The sequence below is a fragment of the Rhodnius prolixus genome, unplaced genomic scaffold, assembly GCF_049639745.1.
Source record: "Rhodnius prolixus isolate KJV_2025 unplaced genomic scaffold, Rpr scaffold_10, whole genome shotgun sequence".
Taxonomy (NCBI): Eukaryota; Metazoa; Arthropoda; class Insecta; order Hemiptera; family Reduviidae; genus Rhodnius; species Rhodnius prolixus.
The window spans coordinates 6165479-6184051 of record NW_027411615.1 but is presented as its reverse complement, the minus strand read 5'-3'; the positions used below and the strand labels follow the sequence as shown (position 1 = coordinate 6184051).

Sequence of the window (18573 nt, the reverse complement as noted above, 5' to 3'; positions counted from 1 at the left end):
AGAACGCTATTTAACTAGTTAAATAAAAATACTCAAAAATAGTATGTATTAAAATAAAGCTAATATCTAAAAAGAACCTTCTCTTTATCAAAAACTAAACGGACAGTGAATATAATTAAAAAGGTGTTTTTAAAATTTTGTACAATTCATATGAGAACGACCCACCCCTCAATTACTCTCAAATAAATTTTATTGTACAATTTGGATGAATTTTTTATAAACTAAAAAGATAAAAGTAAGTTTTCGAAGAATAAGAAAATTGATGCCCTCGAGAAATTTGCATTTTATTCAAGTAGTTTCTTCAATCCTGTTATGTGAGAAACTTGTATACTTCTACTTTACGTTTAATAAATGGTACAACTGGCATTACTTTCCACACACAGCCAAATTGAGGCAAACCACTTATTACAAGTGCACTTAATCGAGTTTTCATGAATATATGTTATAAATAAAAATTTTAGAAATAAAAACGCACATCGAGCACGTAAAAAAGAATTTTTAAAAAGTGAAAAATCCATTCAGTAATTCCTTGATGAATTTGGATCGAATTTAAAGAAAAAACATTCAGTTAATTTTAATTCCTTGTCAACTGATGTTTTTCAGACTAGAATTTTCCCAGTAATGCTAAACGTTGTCAACATTAAAAGGCATAGTTTACTAATCTAAAAGTTTACCAAGTTTAGTAATTTTTAGTTGAAGTCGGTTATTTTTTTAATGCACTTGAGCTCAATTTAATGATAGTCTTAAGTTTTCCTTTGCAATTTCTCATTAAGGATTTTTTTATTTATTCAACCTTTCCTAAACAGTTCATTAAAATAAATTGGTGTTTCTTAAAATTTTCATGTGTTCATTTGTTAATTATACACTTACCGCTACTCGCAAAACGTTAAAGAGAAATTTCACTTTTGTTAATTTTTGAATAAAGATTGAAAACTTTGTAAGTTCATGCAAAGCAGTAGAATTGATAGGTTTAACTGTTTTTATTTACTTATTTGAGTAATTGAAAAGTGCACAGAAAGTCTAATTTCCTACTATAGCTATATAATTTCCTTTACTACTTTTTATCTAATAAATCTCACGATACAATTCTGTCGCATAATTTTTTATTTTCATAAAAAAAGGTACAAATTAAGGAGAAGCTAACAAAAGGGTTTGTAACCTTCCTTGAAAGTTGGTGTTGGTAGTATTGTTGTTGAACATCTGTCCGGAAATATTTATTCGCGCCAATTCCACCATGTTAGTTTTCTAATAATGGCTATATTTTAGTTTGGTGCTTGTGTGAATAAAATTGTGTTAATGTGTAAAGTTTTAGTGAGTTACAGTGTAGATACAAAAAAAATCGAAGCATGGATATCTTTGAAGATGGCGAAGAGTTAATAATAAGAAGACCGCCGGTTTTCTCACGTACATCTCCAGAAGGTGAAATTGCTAGACCAGTAACACCACCGATGGATGAATCACTGAGACAAAGTAAAGCATTAGAATTAATGTCTGCACAGAGTCCTCCGTATAGGAAAATTAGATCTATGAAAATTATTGAATCACCTAAGTCATTTCTGAAGTCCAGATTTGATCAGCCCTTCACATCCACACCTACGTTGTCCCCACATGGTCATCGGATTTTACCATTTAGGTCCCGTTTAGGACATACTAGCCAGTCTGATGTTAAGGAAAGATTAAGTCTTAGCTGTTCATTTTCATCTCCCACAGCGTTTGTTAACCCATTTACACCTAAAGGACGGTCTCTGTCATTTTCTGAAAGGACAAAAAGTAGCAAAAAGAGGTTAGAATTAATTCATTTTTAATTATGTATTGTTAAATAAGTAGTACTGACTCATTTCTAATTTATGTAGGCCTTCACATAAAAGTTTTACTTTTGATTCCGATGATAATTTGGATGATGGATGTAGTGATTTGGAACAATCTCAGGATATTAAGAGGCCGAGGCTTTCGGATTTTAATATGCCACGCTATCATGACGTAAGGAACAATTTAAATTGGTGAAAACACTTTAAAATTATAATGCTTATGAAAAAAGCATAAATATGTATGTTTCAGGAATTTCTGGAGATAAAAGAAATAGGATCTGGTGTACATGGTTGTGTTTATAAGTGCATTAATAGGCTAAATGGCGTAGAGTACGCTGTGAAAAGGGGCAAGAAACCTATTCAAAACGAGTAAGATGAGTTTATTTCTCTTTTGTTAATTCATTACCCCCTATTTACACACGAAGATCTTTCTATTGATTAAAATTTTTTAGAGGAAGATTGTATTCGGCGACAATGATTTACTCGTATATTAGCCGCTAACCTGAAGTCTGACTTTTTGCACTTTTACATTTATAACGTGATTTAAAATTATAAAAAAAGAGATTACACTGTACTATTTAGAAGTACATCTCTTCCTTGTCAGTCAAGTTTTACTTATTTTTATTTTTTGTTTTGTTTCGTACAGACGAGTAGCCCACAATGAGATATACGCGCATGGTGTTTTGGAGCACCCAAATATTGTTCGTAATTATTCAAGTTGGATGGAAAACGAATATGTCTATATGCAAAATGAATACTGCAATGGTGGAAGCCTCGAAGATGCAATAAAAACTGGAAATATGGATGAAAAACAACTGAGAAAAATTTTAGAACATATTGCGCAAGGTCTTAGGTAAATTTTTTTGGATTATTAAACATTATTTATGTCAAAAATATTTCTGTATTACACAATTTGCATTTCATTTTTATTTGAAAATAAATCCGTTATGTCAATTTTAATATCATTTGGATTTAAGGTATATTCACTCTAAGCAATTAGCACATATGGATATCAAACCTGGCAATATATTGATTACTAAAGGTCCAAAGATTGTGTATAAGTCATCTTTTGATACAGATGATTTTTGTGATGATGATGACGCTATTGAAGAAACTGTTTATAAAATAGGTGGGCAAATTATTTTTTAAAATATCACATATTTTTAATTAGTTCGACTGTTAGTTCTTGTTCAATGAAATAAATTAAAATGTATGAGTAAAATCAAGTTTCTGTGCATGGAAGAAGTCAACTCTTTTTTTTTTGTATTCCCTCAGCTTGTGAATTGTGTCAGTGTTGTGTTGAACGATTCTATATTCTAGTGATTTTTGCCGAATAATAATTATTTGATCTGAATAATTGATATTACTTGGTGATTCATTCTTGGGTTTTAATGATAGCCTTATTTTTTAAACACGATAAATTCCTATAAACTTTTCTAAGATGTTGTATTAAGAAATGGTTCCCTGTTATTTCTGTAGTTTATTCCAATATGGTGTGGCCGAAACTTAAAAAAAAAATTGAAATTCTCTAGATAGGTATGAAGAATAACTGAGACATCAGTTAAAAATCCAAATATCTCTAACACTCACACATAGAGCCTTTAAAGGTAGTTTGTTGGGTTCATCTACTTGGGTTTTAAAATCAAGACACACGCACTTACACTAATAAACTGTCTACTTTACCCGTATAATCCTATGAAAAAACCTGATACGTAAGGATGTCACAATAAATGATCTAGGTTGCAGAAGAGTTCGTTCTACAGTCACTTTCTATAAAATGTAATCTAATCTTTAGTTGCTGTGGTTATTGTTTATAAACTTCAAAAATGTGTATAGGTGATTTGGGGCATGTAACAAATTTGAATGAAGTAGTGGACGTAGAAGAAGGAGATTGTCGATATTTACCAAAAGAAATATTAAATGATGATTACTCCAATTTAACAAAAGTCGACATTTTTGCTCTTGGTGAGTTTTAAAGGATATTTTTTCTTTCTTAATTTGATGCTTATTATGTTTATTATGAAAGATCACTCATTTTTCTCTCTCTTCATTAAAGGATTGACACTTTATGAAGCCGCTGGTGGAGGCCCTCTTCCAAAAAATGGTGAAGAATGGCACAATATCAGGGAAGGAAAAATTGAACATTTTCCTCATTTGAGCAATGAATTTAATAATCTTATTAAGGTATGCTACTTTTAAATGAAAAGTTTTTTTGTTTGTTTTTGACTCAGAAATTCTAAGTTCACCTTATTTATTGGTATACTGGCTTTCATTACAGCGAATGATTCATCCTAATCCAGACATGAGGCCATCCGCTAGTGAATTACTATATCAAACATTGTTTTCACCCATTTATAAAACTGTTAAGGATAAACACGAGTTGAAAGCAGCTAAACAAAAAATACAGTTACTAGAACAACAGTTGCAGGTAATTTCAAAGTTTTTTTCAGGGTGGAAAATTTAAATTATAAATGATAAATAAATTTAATTGAAATAAGAGTGAACGAGTGTAAGTACGTGGTCCATTTTCTAACCGTTTTTGACAGTTGGGGAGTCAAACTACGAACTCAGTCAATGTACGTTAGATGAATATTTAACGGAACTTCAGTTCACCAGTTTACATTCGTCAAATATTCATCTTATTTATAAAAAAAATAAGAGCGCAAAAACAGTAATCTTTTTAATGGGAAGAAAGAATATTGCCCATTTCAGTTATTATTCGAAAAACTTTTTTAAATTTACCTGAGTCGGACGAAACTTAAAGTTCTTCGGGAATCTTTGTTTAGGAGTAGTTATATTTTCCTCCCGGTCATTTCTTTATTATTTCTTGTACCACTTCTCGTGACTAATAGATGAAATTTATTACACAATCTACATTAAATTCTGGTTTCATTATTCTTTAAAATCATACTTCAAATACCATAATTGCAGATGCTTCGGTACTTTGGCGTAGGTGGTTACTTGTGGCCTTCCGAAAAAAACCATGAACGTGAGTAAATAAGGCTGTTAACTTTTTGAATCGTATTTCATTAAATAAGTTTGATTAATTTAAAAATAACATTTGAGATTCTGCGAGTTAAGCTTTTTTTTTTTTTTTTTTTTGCGCATCAACAGCTGAGGTCATTAGCGCCCGGAGCTTTTTCCAGTGCACTGCCGGCCTCCGGACAGTGTTCTCTCGTTATAGACAACACTGTCCATCACCGTACAGTGAGCTGTAAGAAGCTCCTAGGAAGAGAAAATCTAAGGGTCAGCTGCTGGATTCGAACCCGGGACCTCCGCGTGGGAAACTTTTAGTTGTTTTAAATAAAAATATTAGTGGTAGACTACCAATTCGGTTAAAATTAATTTAATGTCTAGTTTTCCTCCAAATTAAAAGTTTTGAGTTGTTGACATGTAATTAATAACATTTTAAATTATACTTCACAATGGCCAAAACGAATTTGCCCTGAAAATTATTCAAGTTATAACATTGTTTGGGAAGAAGAAATTAAAGAAGGCATTTTAAAAAAAAATCGTAGGAATTTGAGAAATCCACTCAGTAAACATTTACCTCCAGTTTTTGATATTTTGTTGTCTCTGAAATTTAGCTACGCAACTCCCATTTATAATATAATTGCTTTGCTCTCTATAAAATTCAAAGGAACTTCTTAGATTAGGTCCTACGAGAATCGGGTGATCAAAACTACCTCATCCACATACTAATAGTGACAGTGTATAATTCCTCAGACCTTTATGACATTAAGCTAGGTATCAGAGTAACTATTGTTTATTATATTGATAACTTTACTAGAAGCGCTAATCTCCGAAGATAGTAGAAGAGCGCGTAGCGGTTAATGTGATAATGACTGCAGATAGATCTATAAAAAAGTCAAACATTTTACCTCTCTTCCTACTCAACTTGATCTAAATTATCCTCATTAAAATCATTATGTTGTAAATGATTGACTAGCTCTTACTAAATCACGCCTGATATACACCAATTATACCGTATTTATCCGCTTAGCTATGTTAGTTAGTCTACATGAAAAGGTACTACCATGATAATTACTCATCTCCTTAGTACTACAATTTTTTGTAAAAGTTACATAGTGGCACACTTAAATGTTTCAAGCATTTTCTCTTTTTCAAAAATTTTCTTGAAAACTGAAAGGTAAATTTTTAAAAATAATTCTGTGCTCTTTATAAACAACGCTTAGGGTATTTCGCCTAGATAGCCCCCATAATAATGTAACAATACTAACAATTGGAAATGTGCAGTGTAGTATATGTGCAAAAATAACCTAAATCTAAAAAAAGAATATATCATTTATAATTCTGAGGTTTTATTTTACCTACTAATTATTTAACTTATATCAACATTTGCACTTTAACTTTTCATCATTTATCATATTTGTTAGCTATAATGAGATTTTTCTTCCCACAGGATGTACTGAAATGTGTAAAAGTGTTAAGATCGCAGACTGACAATAAAAGACAGTTAACACCATTAAATAATAATAAAGGTGAACGACTTGTTGGTAAGAAATCAAAAAGGTCTCACAGCAATACTACATTTTGAAATTATTTTCTATTACATTCTATTATTTTTGAGTTTATTTGCTTTAACTGGTTAGGTAATAATGCTCCCTTAAAATGTTAAAAATAAGCTTAAAAGAAAACCTTGAAATTTTTTTTACCGTATAACAATTGTAAAGTTATAATTTATTTTAAATATTACAAAATCCTAATAATTGCTTGTATTGTTACTTTTTATTTACTCACTAAACATTTAAAAAAAGACTGGTCTTATTTTCCTAAGAGTTGTTGTGACTTTTTCTTTCTTTACTTTTTTTCCCTATTGATTCATCTTAACAATGAATATTTACTCGTATGTTTATACCACTTTTTTAATAAAATTAATTGTAACATTCCAGTTGAAACTTAATTATATTTTTAAAACATTATTATATTCTTGTAACTATATTATCTACTTAAAAAATTTTATTTGAGAAAAAATTGATCTGTAGAGTTTATTTCAGATAAGTATGCTTCCTATTACTATATAGTTCTATAGTTTTTATATAACATATTGTAAATTGTAATTTGACTTAATCTCGTCTTTATTTTCTTTTTTAAATATTTTTATAATTATTTTAGTTTATGTTTTTATAAAATGAAGAAATCTGTTAAAAATAATCTTGAGACTTAATTTTGAAGATAATTACTAAACAAAAACTAAAATAAACATCAATTTTTACTGTACATTATATATTTATATTTTTATTTTCTAAAACTTGTATTCCTATATTTTGTTTTAGGACCGAATTAAGTTACTTGTAAAATGTCGCAGCTTTCATTTAAATCTTCAAAAAAAAAAATATATATATATCATATATTATGAAACTTAAGATTTAATAATGTATTCTTGCCATTTATAACATTATGAAGCTACTACTTTTTTTTACTACTTTATTGAAGCTACCCAGTGTCTCATTGTATACATCAGTTATTCTGTAATCTTTTTTAAAAACGTTAAACTAGTTTTGAATATATATATATTATATTTTTGAGATATTTTTAAAAATTATTATTTAAATAATAAACTACAATAACGTTTTTTTTGGACATAAATTGCAAGGCTGTAAGGCAGCAATGTATCCGCGCCATGGTAGGTTTGTTTTGGCATTAGAAATTTACAACCCAGAAAAGGACTTTATGACTCTCTTTTTAAACTACTGCATTAGAAAACGTTACGATTGCATTACTAACCATTTTTTCTTAAAAGGCCCAGTTTTTTTTTTCTTTTCTTTGTAAATAAATGTCATTCTTCTGTGGTAATTATTATTACTGCGATAATATTGTGATATCATCAGTTGATTTCAAAAATTATTTTTACTTTAAGGAATTTGTTTCTTAGCGATTATTTGATGGTGAAAAAGAAGTTTCAATTGCCATTAAATGTATTCTTTTTCTAAAAAAATTCGTACTGTTAAAAGTAATCGTTACAATTTGTCTATTTTCCCCGCCCCTGAACACACAGATTTTAAGGTTCCTTTGAGCTCTAAAAAATGTTTGTTTATTAAACAAATTGTGTGTTCTTTCATCTGTCTTTTTGTTTTTTTTATTGTGTAGCAAATTGACTTCGAAGATCTTTGAATTTGTAAATAATTACGCATTTAATTATGTATATGTAATTATATAATTACTCATTTCATCGAAAAGTTTTGTTTACAGTATCGTGTAGTTAGTAATGTAGAGATGTAATTGATAGAGAGAATTGCTTCTTTTTTCCGTTTAATCATATATCTATGAATTCATCTTTTACGACATTACAAGTTCTTACACTTACTGTTGGAAGTCTTTTTGTATTTACCCTGCTTCATGTTTTGGTCATTGATCATCTTCAGGGTAATTACCAAATTGTATTTTATTGTCATAATCCACACTCAAAACATTAATTGCATAACACTGTGCTTAATTCTCTGTCAGTGAGCTTTCAAGAAATCCTGCATGGAAAAGTGAAAGAATACCGATAAAAAATTAAACAATATGCAGGATTTTAAGAAAAAGTTCTTTTCCAGGATGTTACCTATTTCTATGATTTTCTGTTCGAAATATTTTCAAGAAAAAATGTTTTTGTAGGGGTTCTTGGGGCAGTTGACGTATGCCTTTTTTTAAAAGGTACTATTTCTTTATAGGCAGTTTTTAACGTCTATTCAATATTAAGTGATCAAAAGTATAAAGAATGTATAGCACAGATACAGTTTTTATAGGGGGAAGGGAAGGAATTGGCCGCAATTGCGATTATACTAAACGGTTTTCGCTGTTTGCAATGATTTTTTTAAATAAATACAATAACCGTTTCTTACAGTTCTCTTTATAAAATTACAACCTTTAATATGCACTTTCGTTTGAATTTCAATTTAGAAGGAATGCGTGCCTTCCGTCGCTTTCTTTAAAAAGAGTTGTTAATTTAAGGTGTTCCTAACTATTCGATAAAACTAAAAATGTTATGTAATGTCTAATTTGTGTATAATAGCCATGTGATTGTAAAGGAAAAGATTTGGTTTTTTATGGCATTATTTGTTATGAACATTTTATTGTGATTATATGGATATCCATTCTGCCTAGGCTTCTTTTGCTTGATTTTATCCTTTCTCTGGATATTAAAACTCTGTTTTAAAAGTTTTGCGTAGAAACTTTGATTTCCTGTTTCTGTAGTTTCTAATTATTGTTATAATCAATTAGATGGCTGACATTTTAGAAAAAGTAGATGTCGTAATTTCTATGTGAACGTAAATAAACCCAGAGCATTGATTAAAGTCTTAAACCATCAGAATCAGAAACAAAGGTAAAAGTCATTTATTCTAATTAAGTATCAGTTTGATTACTTTCTGATGTTTTGTCTTTAATAAACATTCTTTTATGATTCGCTAACGGGGAAGAATAGTGTACTTTTCTGGTTTATGGATTCGTTAAATGTAAACATTAATATTAAATATATTCTGATCATTTGATGTAGCGTTCAGATTAATATCTAATATAAAATTAAAAAGGTATATTGATAAAAGATTATTTTAAAATTTGGAAAATAGCTTTTCCTGGAATATAAAGTTTCTGCTCTAAAATGTGTTTTAACTGGATTATATTTTTTTTATGTAATAAACAATTTTTAAGAGTTTGTTTATTGAATAAATAAACCCTAAAACAGTAATATACTAAAATTAATGTAAAACTTTTGTGTTTTCTAATAAAATAACACAATTATTTTAAAGTGATGCCATAAAGTTTTGACCCTTCTAGAAGGTTATTATCTAGAAATAAACATCTCAAAAAAAAGCCATACCAAGAATTAAAAGAAGAATAAATAAGAATAAAAATATCTTATGAAAGTGTTAATTGGTACAGTACGTTATAATAGATAAGTGATGTACACAACAACGGTAAGAGGGAAACATTTATGGGTTATTTTGTGGATGTGGAATGTTAAATTTTCCAGAAAGAGAATTTCAAATGTAATTTTATTTTACTTAAACCATAAAAAACATTAAGGTAAACAAATATTACAAATTTATTTTTTGGATAGCTGAGTTCGAATAATAAACGTGGAAAGCCCTTATAACTAGAAGTTTTTTGTTTTAAATATATATTTAAAAAACAATACACACACAATAAAATTATTAAATCCATTGCTTAAAAAAAAAAAAAATCATTTTAAACTGATGCCATTAAAGTGGTTGATTCGATTTGGGATTTTCCTTATCTGCTTAATGAAATAAGGGTTTAAAGGATTTTAACATTAAAAAACTAATCAATCTAATAAAATCAATTTCTATTTATTGTTTTATTAATTGCAAATTGAATATTCCCGCCACTTAACTGGCTGATTCTATTAAGTATTTTAATTTTATAATTTATTATTACAATTACAAATTGACTAATTATTTACTACTATAAATTTTTATTTCATTTTAATTATGTATTGTAAATTAAAAATTTTTACTTTTAATTAAATAACTCATTGTAACAGTGGACGAACCTTCCTTGCGAGTTTCTAGGTTTAAAGTTAAAAGATGTTATGTCAAGTGTGTTTATAACTGTTGACGTTAGTGAAGTACTAAAAGATGTTTTTAACTCTTATTATGCTCTAGAATTAGAATGTTGATCCAACTGCGAACGATTCTTTCCTGGGAAGTAAGACAACAAATTTGTGCGCCATGTAAACCTTAATCAGGATTTAAAAATTTTCGGAATCTGGTTAGTAAAAAGAACTGTTTTATTTTTTATTTATTTATAACTTATTAGAGAACCGTTTACATGGATAATGATATTAATCTACTAATTCAAATGTTATTGATGTGTTTGTTTATAATAAAAATGTTCAGCCAATCAATTTCTTTGGAGAATCTCCTGATTTGAGTTCCACCAATAGCATGAACGCATGGCGACTTGTGAACTAACCCCGCTACATTTAAAGTGATTTTTAATTCTTTAATTACAAAAAGGTTTCACCATACTTTCATAATTTCTTAAAATCAACTTGTTGCAATATCATTAAAACCAAATAAAAATGAGGTAATTTTAATAAATACATTATTTGGTTAGAAGTAAATGCTCAGAGATAAAGTATAAATGAATATTATTGGTTGATTCATTTTATACTTTCATTGTTCAGTAAAATAAGTTATGAGCACCAGGGCACTCTCCAAGTAATTTTGAATACTATTTCGTTTTTCGTCCGTATTAAATATTTGATTTCTTATAACAAACATAATTCTTGCATTGCTAATTGATAAGTTAACTTAGAAATTATTCTTTTTTTGGAATGACTTGTTTATTCACGTTCGTTAAAAGGTTTCTGTAATTTGTTTGATTAAATGTTGATTTTCGCATCTTCAATGCTCCTTTTACTTGAATGTTTTAAACAACAACGCAAAAGTGCTGGTTCAGTAGACTTTTTAAAAATAATCTTGTAATTAATTGATTAATAAAAATACTTTATTTGTATAGTTACATTTAAGATATCCAAATTCGGCTGCTAAATTGTGTTTATTTGATAGTTACAGCTTTCTGATTAGGGTAAAGGTCATTTATTATATATTACTTTTATTTTGTTCGAACTTTCTTTAATGTGTAATAACTTAGCCAGTATACTATTTTAATGAACATGATTCTAGAGGTTCAAAAGTTGATGATGTAAATGCCTTAATGTTGCTTATTTTATCCGAATGCATTTAATAACATCATTTTCTCGAATCGCAGTTTTTGAAAATAACTGCCTCTTCCTTCTTTCATCATTAATCTGTTATGTCTATTTCATGCTTTCACCATTTCTTGCAAAAACTAAAATAATCTTTTCCTTTCTATTTTATACCAAAACATCAATGGTTAGGATTCATTTTTTTTGTAGTTTATAAGCAGTTAATTTTTTCTTTTATTTAGTTCATGTTCAAAAACTACGAGTAACTTTATTTAGAAATAGGTCAATATCTTCAGTATTTGCTTTAATTGTATAAAAATATCTTCATAAAAACTGCGGCTTTTTAAATTGTCAATATTTAAGTGCACTGTACCTTTCAAATATGCATGAATATTATTTTCGGCGTCAAGAAATAAAAAGAAATGTTCAATTCAATATTCAGTTGTAAAAATAGATTAAATAACTGAGTTTACAATTATTTAGAAATTTTTAAACTTTCAGTAGGCCAAATATTGGCTGGTCAGTTTTTATTTCGTAATAAGCTTCATTAGCCCTTCTTTTTTTTTATACCTTTGAATCATAGCAAGTTTTAGTATTTACATAAATTAATTTTTCTTTTTCTTTTAATGGAACAGTTTTACCTTTATTAATTAAGTTTTTGTTTTATTTAATTTATTTTTATCCTAGAGGGGTAGGTTCAGAATCGTTTAAAATTAGTTAAAAAACAAATGTGTAAAATTAAATTAATTTCATTTAAAGATGTACATTTTATTTAAGAAGCAAGTGCTTTTTTAATTCGTTAGAAAGTAAATATTCATTTATAAAGCACGCAAAAATGATTACATATTTTCAAAAATGATGAACGTATTTTTATAATTTAAACCGTTTGGTTTTGAACATAAATGATAGTAAACAGTTTGATAAAAATAGTTCTTAAATATAGGAATTATTTTGTAAGAAGCTAGGGGAAAGTTTATGAATTGTTCCCAAGTCGATTACAACATTCTATGAAATATTCTATTTTTAATGCAATATTCTATATGTTTGTATTTATTTATTTATTTGCAACTGTTAGTTATTTAAATTTTTAAAGTTACTAATACTGTTGGAAACGAACTTATGATAATGATCAGATAGCTCTGGATGTCAGTGCCTTAAATTATGAATTTTGATGATCATTCCAATTAAAGAAATATTGTGGAGGTATTTTGAAATATTTTTGGTAACTAAAGTTACTATAATCATCAAAATGTAAATTTAAATTGAGGTATATTAAAGCCAGACTGGGCTTATGGCATCGAACTGTGGGGTTCAACTAAACGCTCAAATCTGCTAAGGATCCAGTCCTTGCAGTCTAAAATTCTTCGCTCTATAGTAAACGCTCCTTTCTACGTCACCAATCAAACCATTCACACAGACTTGAACATTCCTATCGTCACACAAGTGACAAGCAAATACACGATACACTTGTACAACATCTATCTTCCAGAACATTTCCAGACAACACTTCTAGACGTCTTAAAAGACAGTGTGGCCTCGCGATCTCCTCTCTGATGAAGAGAGTCAGTAGAATGTAAAATGTTATTGGAGTGTTACCGCTGGGTAACCTCTCCACTCTGATATGTGTGATATGTTGCTTATTGTTATCCTTGTTGCTTATAATGCGTTGATTATAACTAAATAACTGATTAAAAAAAAAAAAAAATTGAGGTGATATTTATTAGGCATTTTTGCACGATTGTTTTTTTTTGTTTTAATTGAGTGAAATATTGATGAAAATTAGTTCTTTTGTGAAGAATGGAATCATAACTTAGCTTTCTCCAAACATGACTTTATAATGCATACAGTGTGTGAGTGAGAAAGAGTATGAGAGACACTGAGGCATGGAGGAGCTCAGTGACCCCAAAAAGTTAAAAAAAAAAAACAATTGCTGGCCCTTAAATTTCTATTCCTATGAGCGTCCTCCATTCACGATCCGGTGAAGGTTAGTTTGTTTTACCAGTAGTTGCCGAATTGGCTCTGGCTAGCGAAGTGCTGGATTTTCATTTTAAATATCTATCTATACCTGGGCACCTCAGTTTAAAATGAACTCTTTCATGACTGAAAGCCAATTCGAATTTTAGGCAGAGTTTCTATCTCCCTACTTCCATCTAAATGAAGTCCTTGTTTAATCTCGAGAAAGGTCTTACATATTTTTCGGCTGTTACTCAACTTCCTCTAGGCTTACGTTTAATAAGCTCAGATCTATTTCATTCTTTGCTAATGCTCAGACTAACTAAACTGTGCTTGTATTTCAGACAGTACCGGCTCTGGCTTTTTTACAAATCTCAGAATTCTAGAATTCATAGTTCTATATTCTTTCTAGAATGCCAGTGTTCATTTTTTTTTTATTTTAAAGCCAAACATTTTTGTGTAGAAGTTTTGTCCTCAAACTCTTAAGATTTCTCATTTGCTTCTTTAGAATTCAGGTCTCGCACGCATTCAAAACTACTGGTTCAGTTAACAAAAGTCTTTTACAGGATAATCTTATCATCCACTGACTATATATTGAATCACATCGCTTTCGATAAAGCGAACTGATAACTCACCGTGCACACTAGCCTGAATTCTGTCATGTATTCATATGCATCTAACACGATTGCTCCTACAACCCTGAACTTCTACACTATTGGAAAGTTAGGCCAACCGGTTTGAAAAGTTCATCTTTACGCATAAAGTTATCTGGTTTTCCTATATGGTAGCCCAAAGAGTTTATGATTAAAGTTTTTTCTTCATTTACCAGACCTAGAGTTCTAGCTGCAATTTCGAACAAGCTCCAGTTAGAGATTCTCTGTTTGAGCAGTTATTTTTAGTAGCCCTAATCGAGTGTGAAGATAAGTTAATAAGACAGAGATCAATTGGGTTCGATTTGAATTAGTTTTCATTATATGACCTCTTCCTAGGGCCTAGGATCCGGATACTGGTAGGCACTGGCGCCAGTAGTCTCAGACTTGTAAGCATCTTCATTAGTAGAATATTAATATTACAATTCCTTAGAGCTTCTTTAAACTCAGTATCCATTGATGGTCAGTGTTATCGGAACGAGAGAAGACCGCAAACTGGATAGACGTGCACTGAAAAAAAAATTCTAGACGCAAATGATCTAAAATGATGCGTCGTAAAAAATAACATAATAAAATAATGATTATAAAATTGCTATGAAAGGGATTAAATCAGACAGTAACATGTTGAACTAGCAACTTGCAAGCCGGAGCTTCCAGCTCTGAGATACAACCGCTTTAAATTTGTAGAATACAACTGTGAATCTGTAAATTATTTTTACTTGTTTCAGTACAATTATGCTTTTGCAATTCAAAAACATCTGTCAATTCTAAAAACCTTAAGGGACAAAAAAAAAAAAATTTACAAAGAAATAATTTATGAAAGGTAATTTGTTTTTTAAATTAATTTTTATTTTTTATTTAATGACAGCTTTACTATGAAAGGGGTTTTCAGTTTGGATGATGTTAATGATTATGTAATCTTAGCAAAGATGGCAAATAATCATGTCTAAATCATTAATTAATTAATTTAGGATTTAAATCAATAGAACAAATAATATTCCCATTTATCCCAATTATATGACCATTTCCATATCCCCCACTTTTGAAAGATAAAATTATATTAACGAATAATAAACCACCATTTAATTAATTGACTGTTAGGAAAGGGTATGCCGACCTGGTAGGTATTTATATTATTGCAGTTCCTTGATTAACGGTGGACATTGTATTATAATTGTATGAATATTAAATTATATATTCTGTAAATTGTTTTTTTTTTTCTTTTATAATAGTCGATAGCCGATGGTCACATTTGGAAGTAGAAGGGGGCTGCTGTTGGTGTGATTGTGTTCTTTTACTTTTTCCATGTCATGTTCAATTCCAATTTTTCATGAATGTAGGTTTATATCTCAGTCGCATAGAAAGATTTAGTAATACTATTTGGACTGTACTTGAAGGTATTTTTTCTTTCTAATTTAATTTTTATTTTATTCTCAATTTTAGTTATGAAATCTTAAAATTAATGTCTGTTACTAGATGCATAATTTTAATTATTTTTTACTAGGACATTTTACGTTTTCTTTATAGTTTTTTGGATCACCATTTATATTGGTTGTTCAATAAAATTTTATTTCTATTGTGCCATTGTGCTGAAAAACTTGTAAATTTTCTGTTTTGTTATTTTTTGATCAAACTTTATGAAATAGAAATAGAATTTTAGAAAATATCTTCACTTTTGCAATAGTACTCTTTTTGTTTTCATTATTGCAAAAGAGAATTTTAGTACATATTAAGTGAAAATTGTATGTATATTATATTGTAAAATTTATTATACTTTTTTCATCAAAAAACCATCATTTTAGAAGGACGAAATTACTGAATGCTTTACAAAAATTTCCGGTACTTCAAAAATTTGTAAAGATTTAATATTATTTGTTTTTTTATAGTGCTGGGCCCAGTTTTGTTGGTTATCAGAGGCAATAGATGCAAAACTGAACTGTTTTCCAAAATCTTATTATTATATTATTTTTTACTTTCATTTACACTTTGAAGTTTCCCATCGTGTCAAATTTCGATTGAGTTTTTACAGGGAATTCATCATTCGAGTCCCCTGTCCCAACTCAAAAGTGCATTTCTGTAGAAAATTTAACTAAAAAAAACAAACAAAAAAATCTCAGCAAGTTTAGAATTTATATTTCATTTGAGTATTTCCACAGTGGTGTGTAAAACATTGTCATTGAAAAATACTCAACCGGAAAACCTCTTTAATAAGCGCGCTTTTTCTCGTTTTCAAGAACTTAGAAGCTGCTTAGATGACTGTTTATTTAGAGTTATATTCATTGCTCACACTTAGGTCTGCAAATACGAACAAAGTCGCTTTTGAAAAACGGAAGAGAATTACGATTTCAAGTACACTCAGGTCCCCAAATACATTTTAAGAAGAAAGAAATCTATGCTCTAATTGGGCTTAATCAGTGATGTTTGTTAGTGATGGTATTGAATATTTTTTGTGTTTGTTGAGTTGTCTTTCATCAGTTCAAAAACTGACTTAAATAAAAAAAAAAATTCGGTCAATGTGTATTTGTTTTGAAACAGTATTTTAAAAATTACAAGGGTTGCTATTTTTTTTCTAATAAAAATTATTATTATTAAACATTATTCATTATTCTGTTTATGGATGTACAGGTAAAATAAGATCATACGTGACAATGGAGAGAAGAACGAATGGTCCAGCGGCCACAACTTTGCCCAATGTAAACTTCATTGTCGGTGACGATTCTCCCGTGGTGAACGGAAATTCAATTCATGTGGATTTACAACCGGAGGATGAAGAAGGCATCGATATGTTTCCACCATCTCCAGGAATGTGTAATAACAATTCTTCATATAACAGCATGTTTGGCCTGGCGGATCGGCGTAGGAGATTAAGGTAATTTGTTTAAAAAATTGTTTTCTTTCGTTGCCTAATCCTTTATTATTTTTAGCACATCTTCTGATACTAATCAGTTAGGAACTTGAATTTGTTAGTTTTGCTTTTCCAATTCAATCCTTTTAACTGTTCTTGTTATCAATAAGAAGTTTTTGTTTTAAGAGGATTAAAACTTGAACTTGTGCCTACTATTACATGTCTTTATGATTCATAGCAAAATAATAAGTAGTTTTAGTAATTAAAACAATAATTTATAATTGCAAACAGTAAATTAAAAGCAACTCTCATCATTTATGAACATAAAACTGTCTTTAAACGACAACTCCATCTTTTATTCAATATTTTACGTCTTTCAGAAACAATACTGAGTAATATTTTCTGTTTTTCTGTGATTTAATATTCTGCTTGTGTTGAAAGGCATTAAGACATTTTCGAATGCATTTCCTTAATCATTCCCCAATTATATTTTATTTTTATTTTTTGGGGGCGGCAGTTAAATATCAATATTTGAATGCCATGTTTCATTTATTGGTAAATATGATGTAACATTTGGCAGGTTGTATTGTTATGTATAACTCAGTAGCTAATTTGATCATTTACTGTTATTGACTTTTATAAATCACTGGGTGACTTTATGACTTTTTTTTTTTTTTTTTTTTTTTTTAATGTTTACTTTATTTACCTAAATATTTACACCCAAAATGTGGACCATTAACTACCAGCAAGTACTTTTGAATTATATTTATTTATTATTGCATTTATTTTATTAAAAAAAATTATAGAATTTAAATAATTATTTATTTGTGTAATAATTTATTTATTCATTTCTTAAGTTCTTTTTTAATGGATAGGAGATTAGTAATATTAATTTCATTTCATTGTGATTTTGAGTGCTACTTAAATTTGAGAATCGCATTTTTTTGATGTCTCCATAGGAAAAAAAATTCCTAATATGCAATTTCAAGTTTTTATAATATACTGTTGATAACTTTTTTTTATCGCTAAAAATTTGCTTAAATGAAATACTAAGATAAATTTATAAGTACTCTTTAGATACAATCATCTGATCTGGTACTTAAAGTATTATTTTTAGTCTGTTCATACTATTTTGTAAAAGTCTATGTAAAAATTTTAAGAGAAGCTTTGGGGCTATTTGTTATGTTCCTTTATTTTTTTAGTTTAAATTTTAACATTAGATGAGTGAAAGTGCTGATTGTTACTTATTCTTGATAGGAAGTCGTTGTTTTCGCCAGCAAATTGGTAGTTTTAAATCATAGTTTTAGAAAGTTGGTAGATTCCGTTGGTTTCCTTCTTCAGTTATGTCTTTATTTTTATCAAGTTGGAAATTTTGGTCGATTTAATTTTATTTTTTGTGTTTATTAAATAAAAAAAAAAAATATGTTTATTAGATCGTAAAAATTTGTGAAGTTTAGGATGCATTCGCTTAATCTTGCATCTACTTGGAATTAGAAAAACATTTAATTGTGATAATTGTTTTTTTGGTTCGTTGGGATTACCGTTCCCAACCTAATAATTAGGATGTATCATCAAATGGATTGTAATTATGTGACAGCTTTAAAGAAAGAATTTATTGAAGTACTAAGTCTGACGGAG

General features: G+C 28.8%; 2 protein-coding genes and 1 long non-coding RNA gene across 6 annotated transcripts in view; 2 read left to right on the top strand and 1 right to left on the bottom strand.

Annotated features, from left to right (window-relative positions):
• Positions 1 to 1241: 1241 nt before the first annotated feature.
• LOC141457370 (uncharacterized) lies at positions 1242 to 1682 on the bottom strand. Its single transcript, XR_012460354.1, has 2 exons — positions 1546 to 1682; positions 1242 to 1460 (listed from the first exon to the last, which is right to left on the bottom strand). It is a non-coding gene; the product is annotated as an uncharacterized lncRNA (long non-coding RNA).
• LOC141457363 (wee1-like protein kinase) lies at positions 1347 to 9468 on the top strand. Of its 2 annotated transcripts, XM_074134261.1 has the most exons (10): positions 1347 to 1783; positions 1854 to 1980; positions 2059 to 2177; positions 2455 to 2661; positions 2786 to 2937; positions 3645 to 3773; positions 3865 to 3992; positions 4087 to 4236; positions 6232 to 6325; positions 7106 to 9468. In XM_074134261.1, the coding sequence occupies exons 1-10, from the start codon at positions 1347 to 1349 to the stop codon at positions 7114 to 7116; spliced, it is 1554 nt and encodes a 517-aa protein (XP_073990362.1). In that variant the 3' UTR covers positions 7117 to 9468. The 2 variants fall into 2 exon arrangements, with proteins under 2 accessions (XP_073990362.1, XP_073990361.1); XM_074134260.1 differs by lacking the exon at positions 7106 to 9468 and having other exon boundaries at positions 6232 to 6890.
• An 857-nt stretch (positions 9469 to 10325) lies between these two features.
• Positions 10326 to 18573, top strand: part of ACC (acetyl-CoA carboxylase) — a 59420-nt gene continuing 51172 nt past the window's right edge. Inside the window, exons 1-3 of one of the 3 annotated variants that reach the window (XM_074134245.1) lie at positions 10326 to 10544; positions 14819 to 14913; positions 16716 to 16959. In XM_074134245.1, the coding sequence (XP_073990346.1) occupies positions 14907 to 14913; positions 16716 to 16959 (251 nt within the window). In that variant the 5' untranslated portion in view covers positions 10326 to 10544; positions 14819 to 14906. Of the gene's footprint in view, positions 10545 to 14818; positions 14914 to 15194; positions 15211 to 15322; positions 15488 to 16715; positions 16960 to 18573 lie in introns of those variants that run through there. The other 2 variants (XM_074134243.1, XM_074134246.1) reach the window with 2 other exon arrangements.

Excerpts from the sequence above, each read along its gene's own strand:
- LOC141457363 (XM_074134260.1), top strand. The coding sequence starts at position 1,347 with ATGGATATCTTTGAAGATGGCGAAGAGTTAATAATAAGAAGACCGCCG. Across the intron at positions 2,178-2,454 it reads AAGAAACCTATTCAAAACGA|ACGAGTAGCCCACAATGAGA; the intron begins GTAAGATGAGTT and ends TGTTTCGTACAG. Across the intron at positions 2,938-3,644 it reads AGAAACTGTTTATAAAATAG|GTGATTTGGGGCATGTAACA; the intron begins GTGGGCAAATTA and ends AAATGTGTATAG.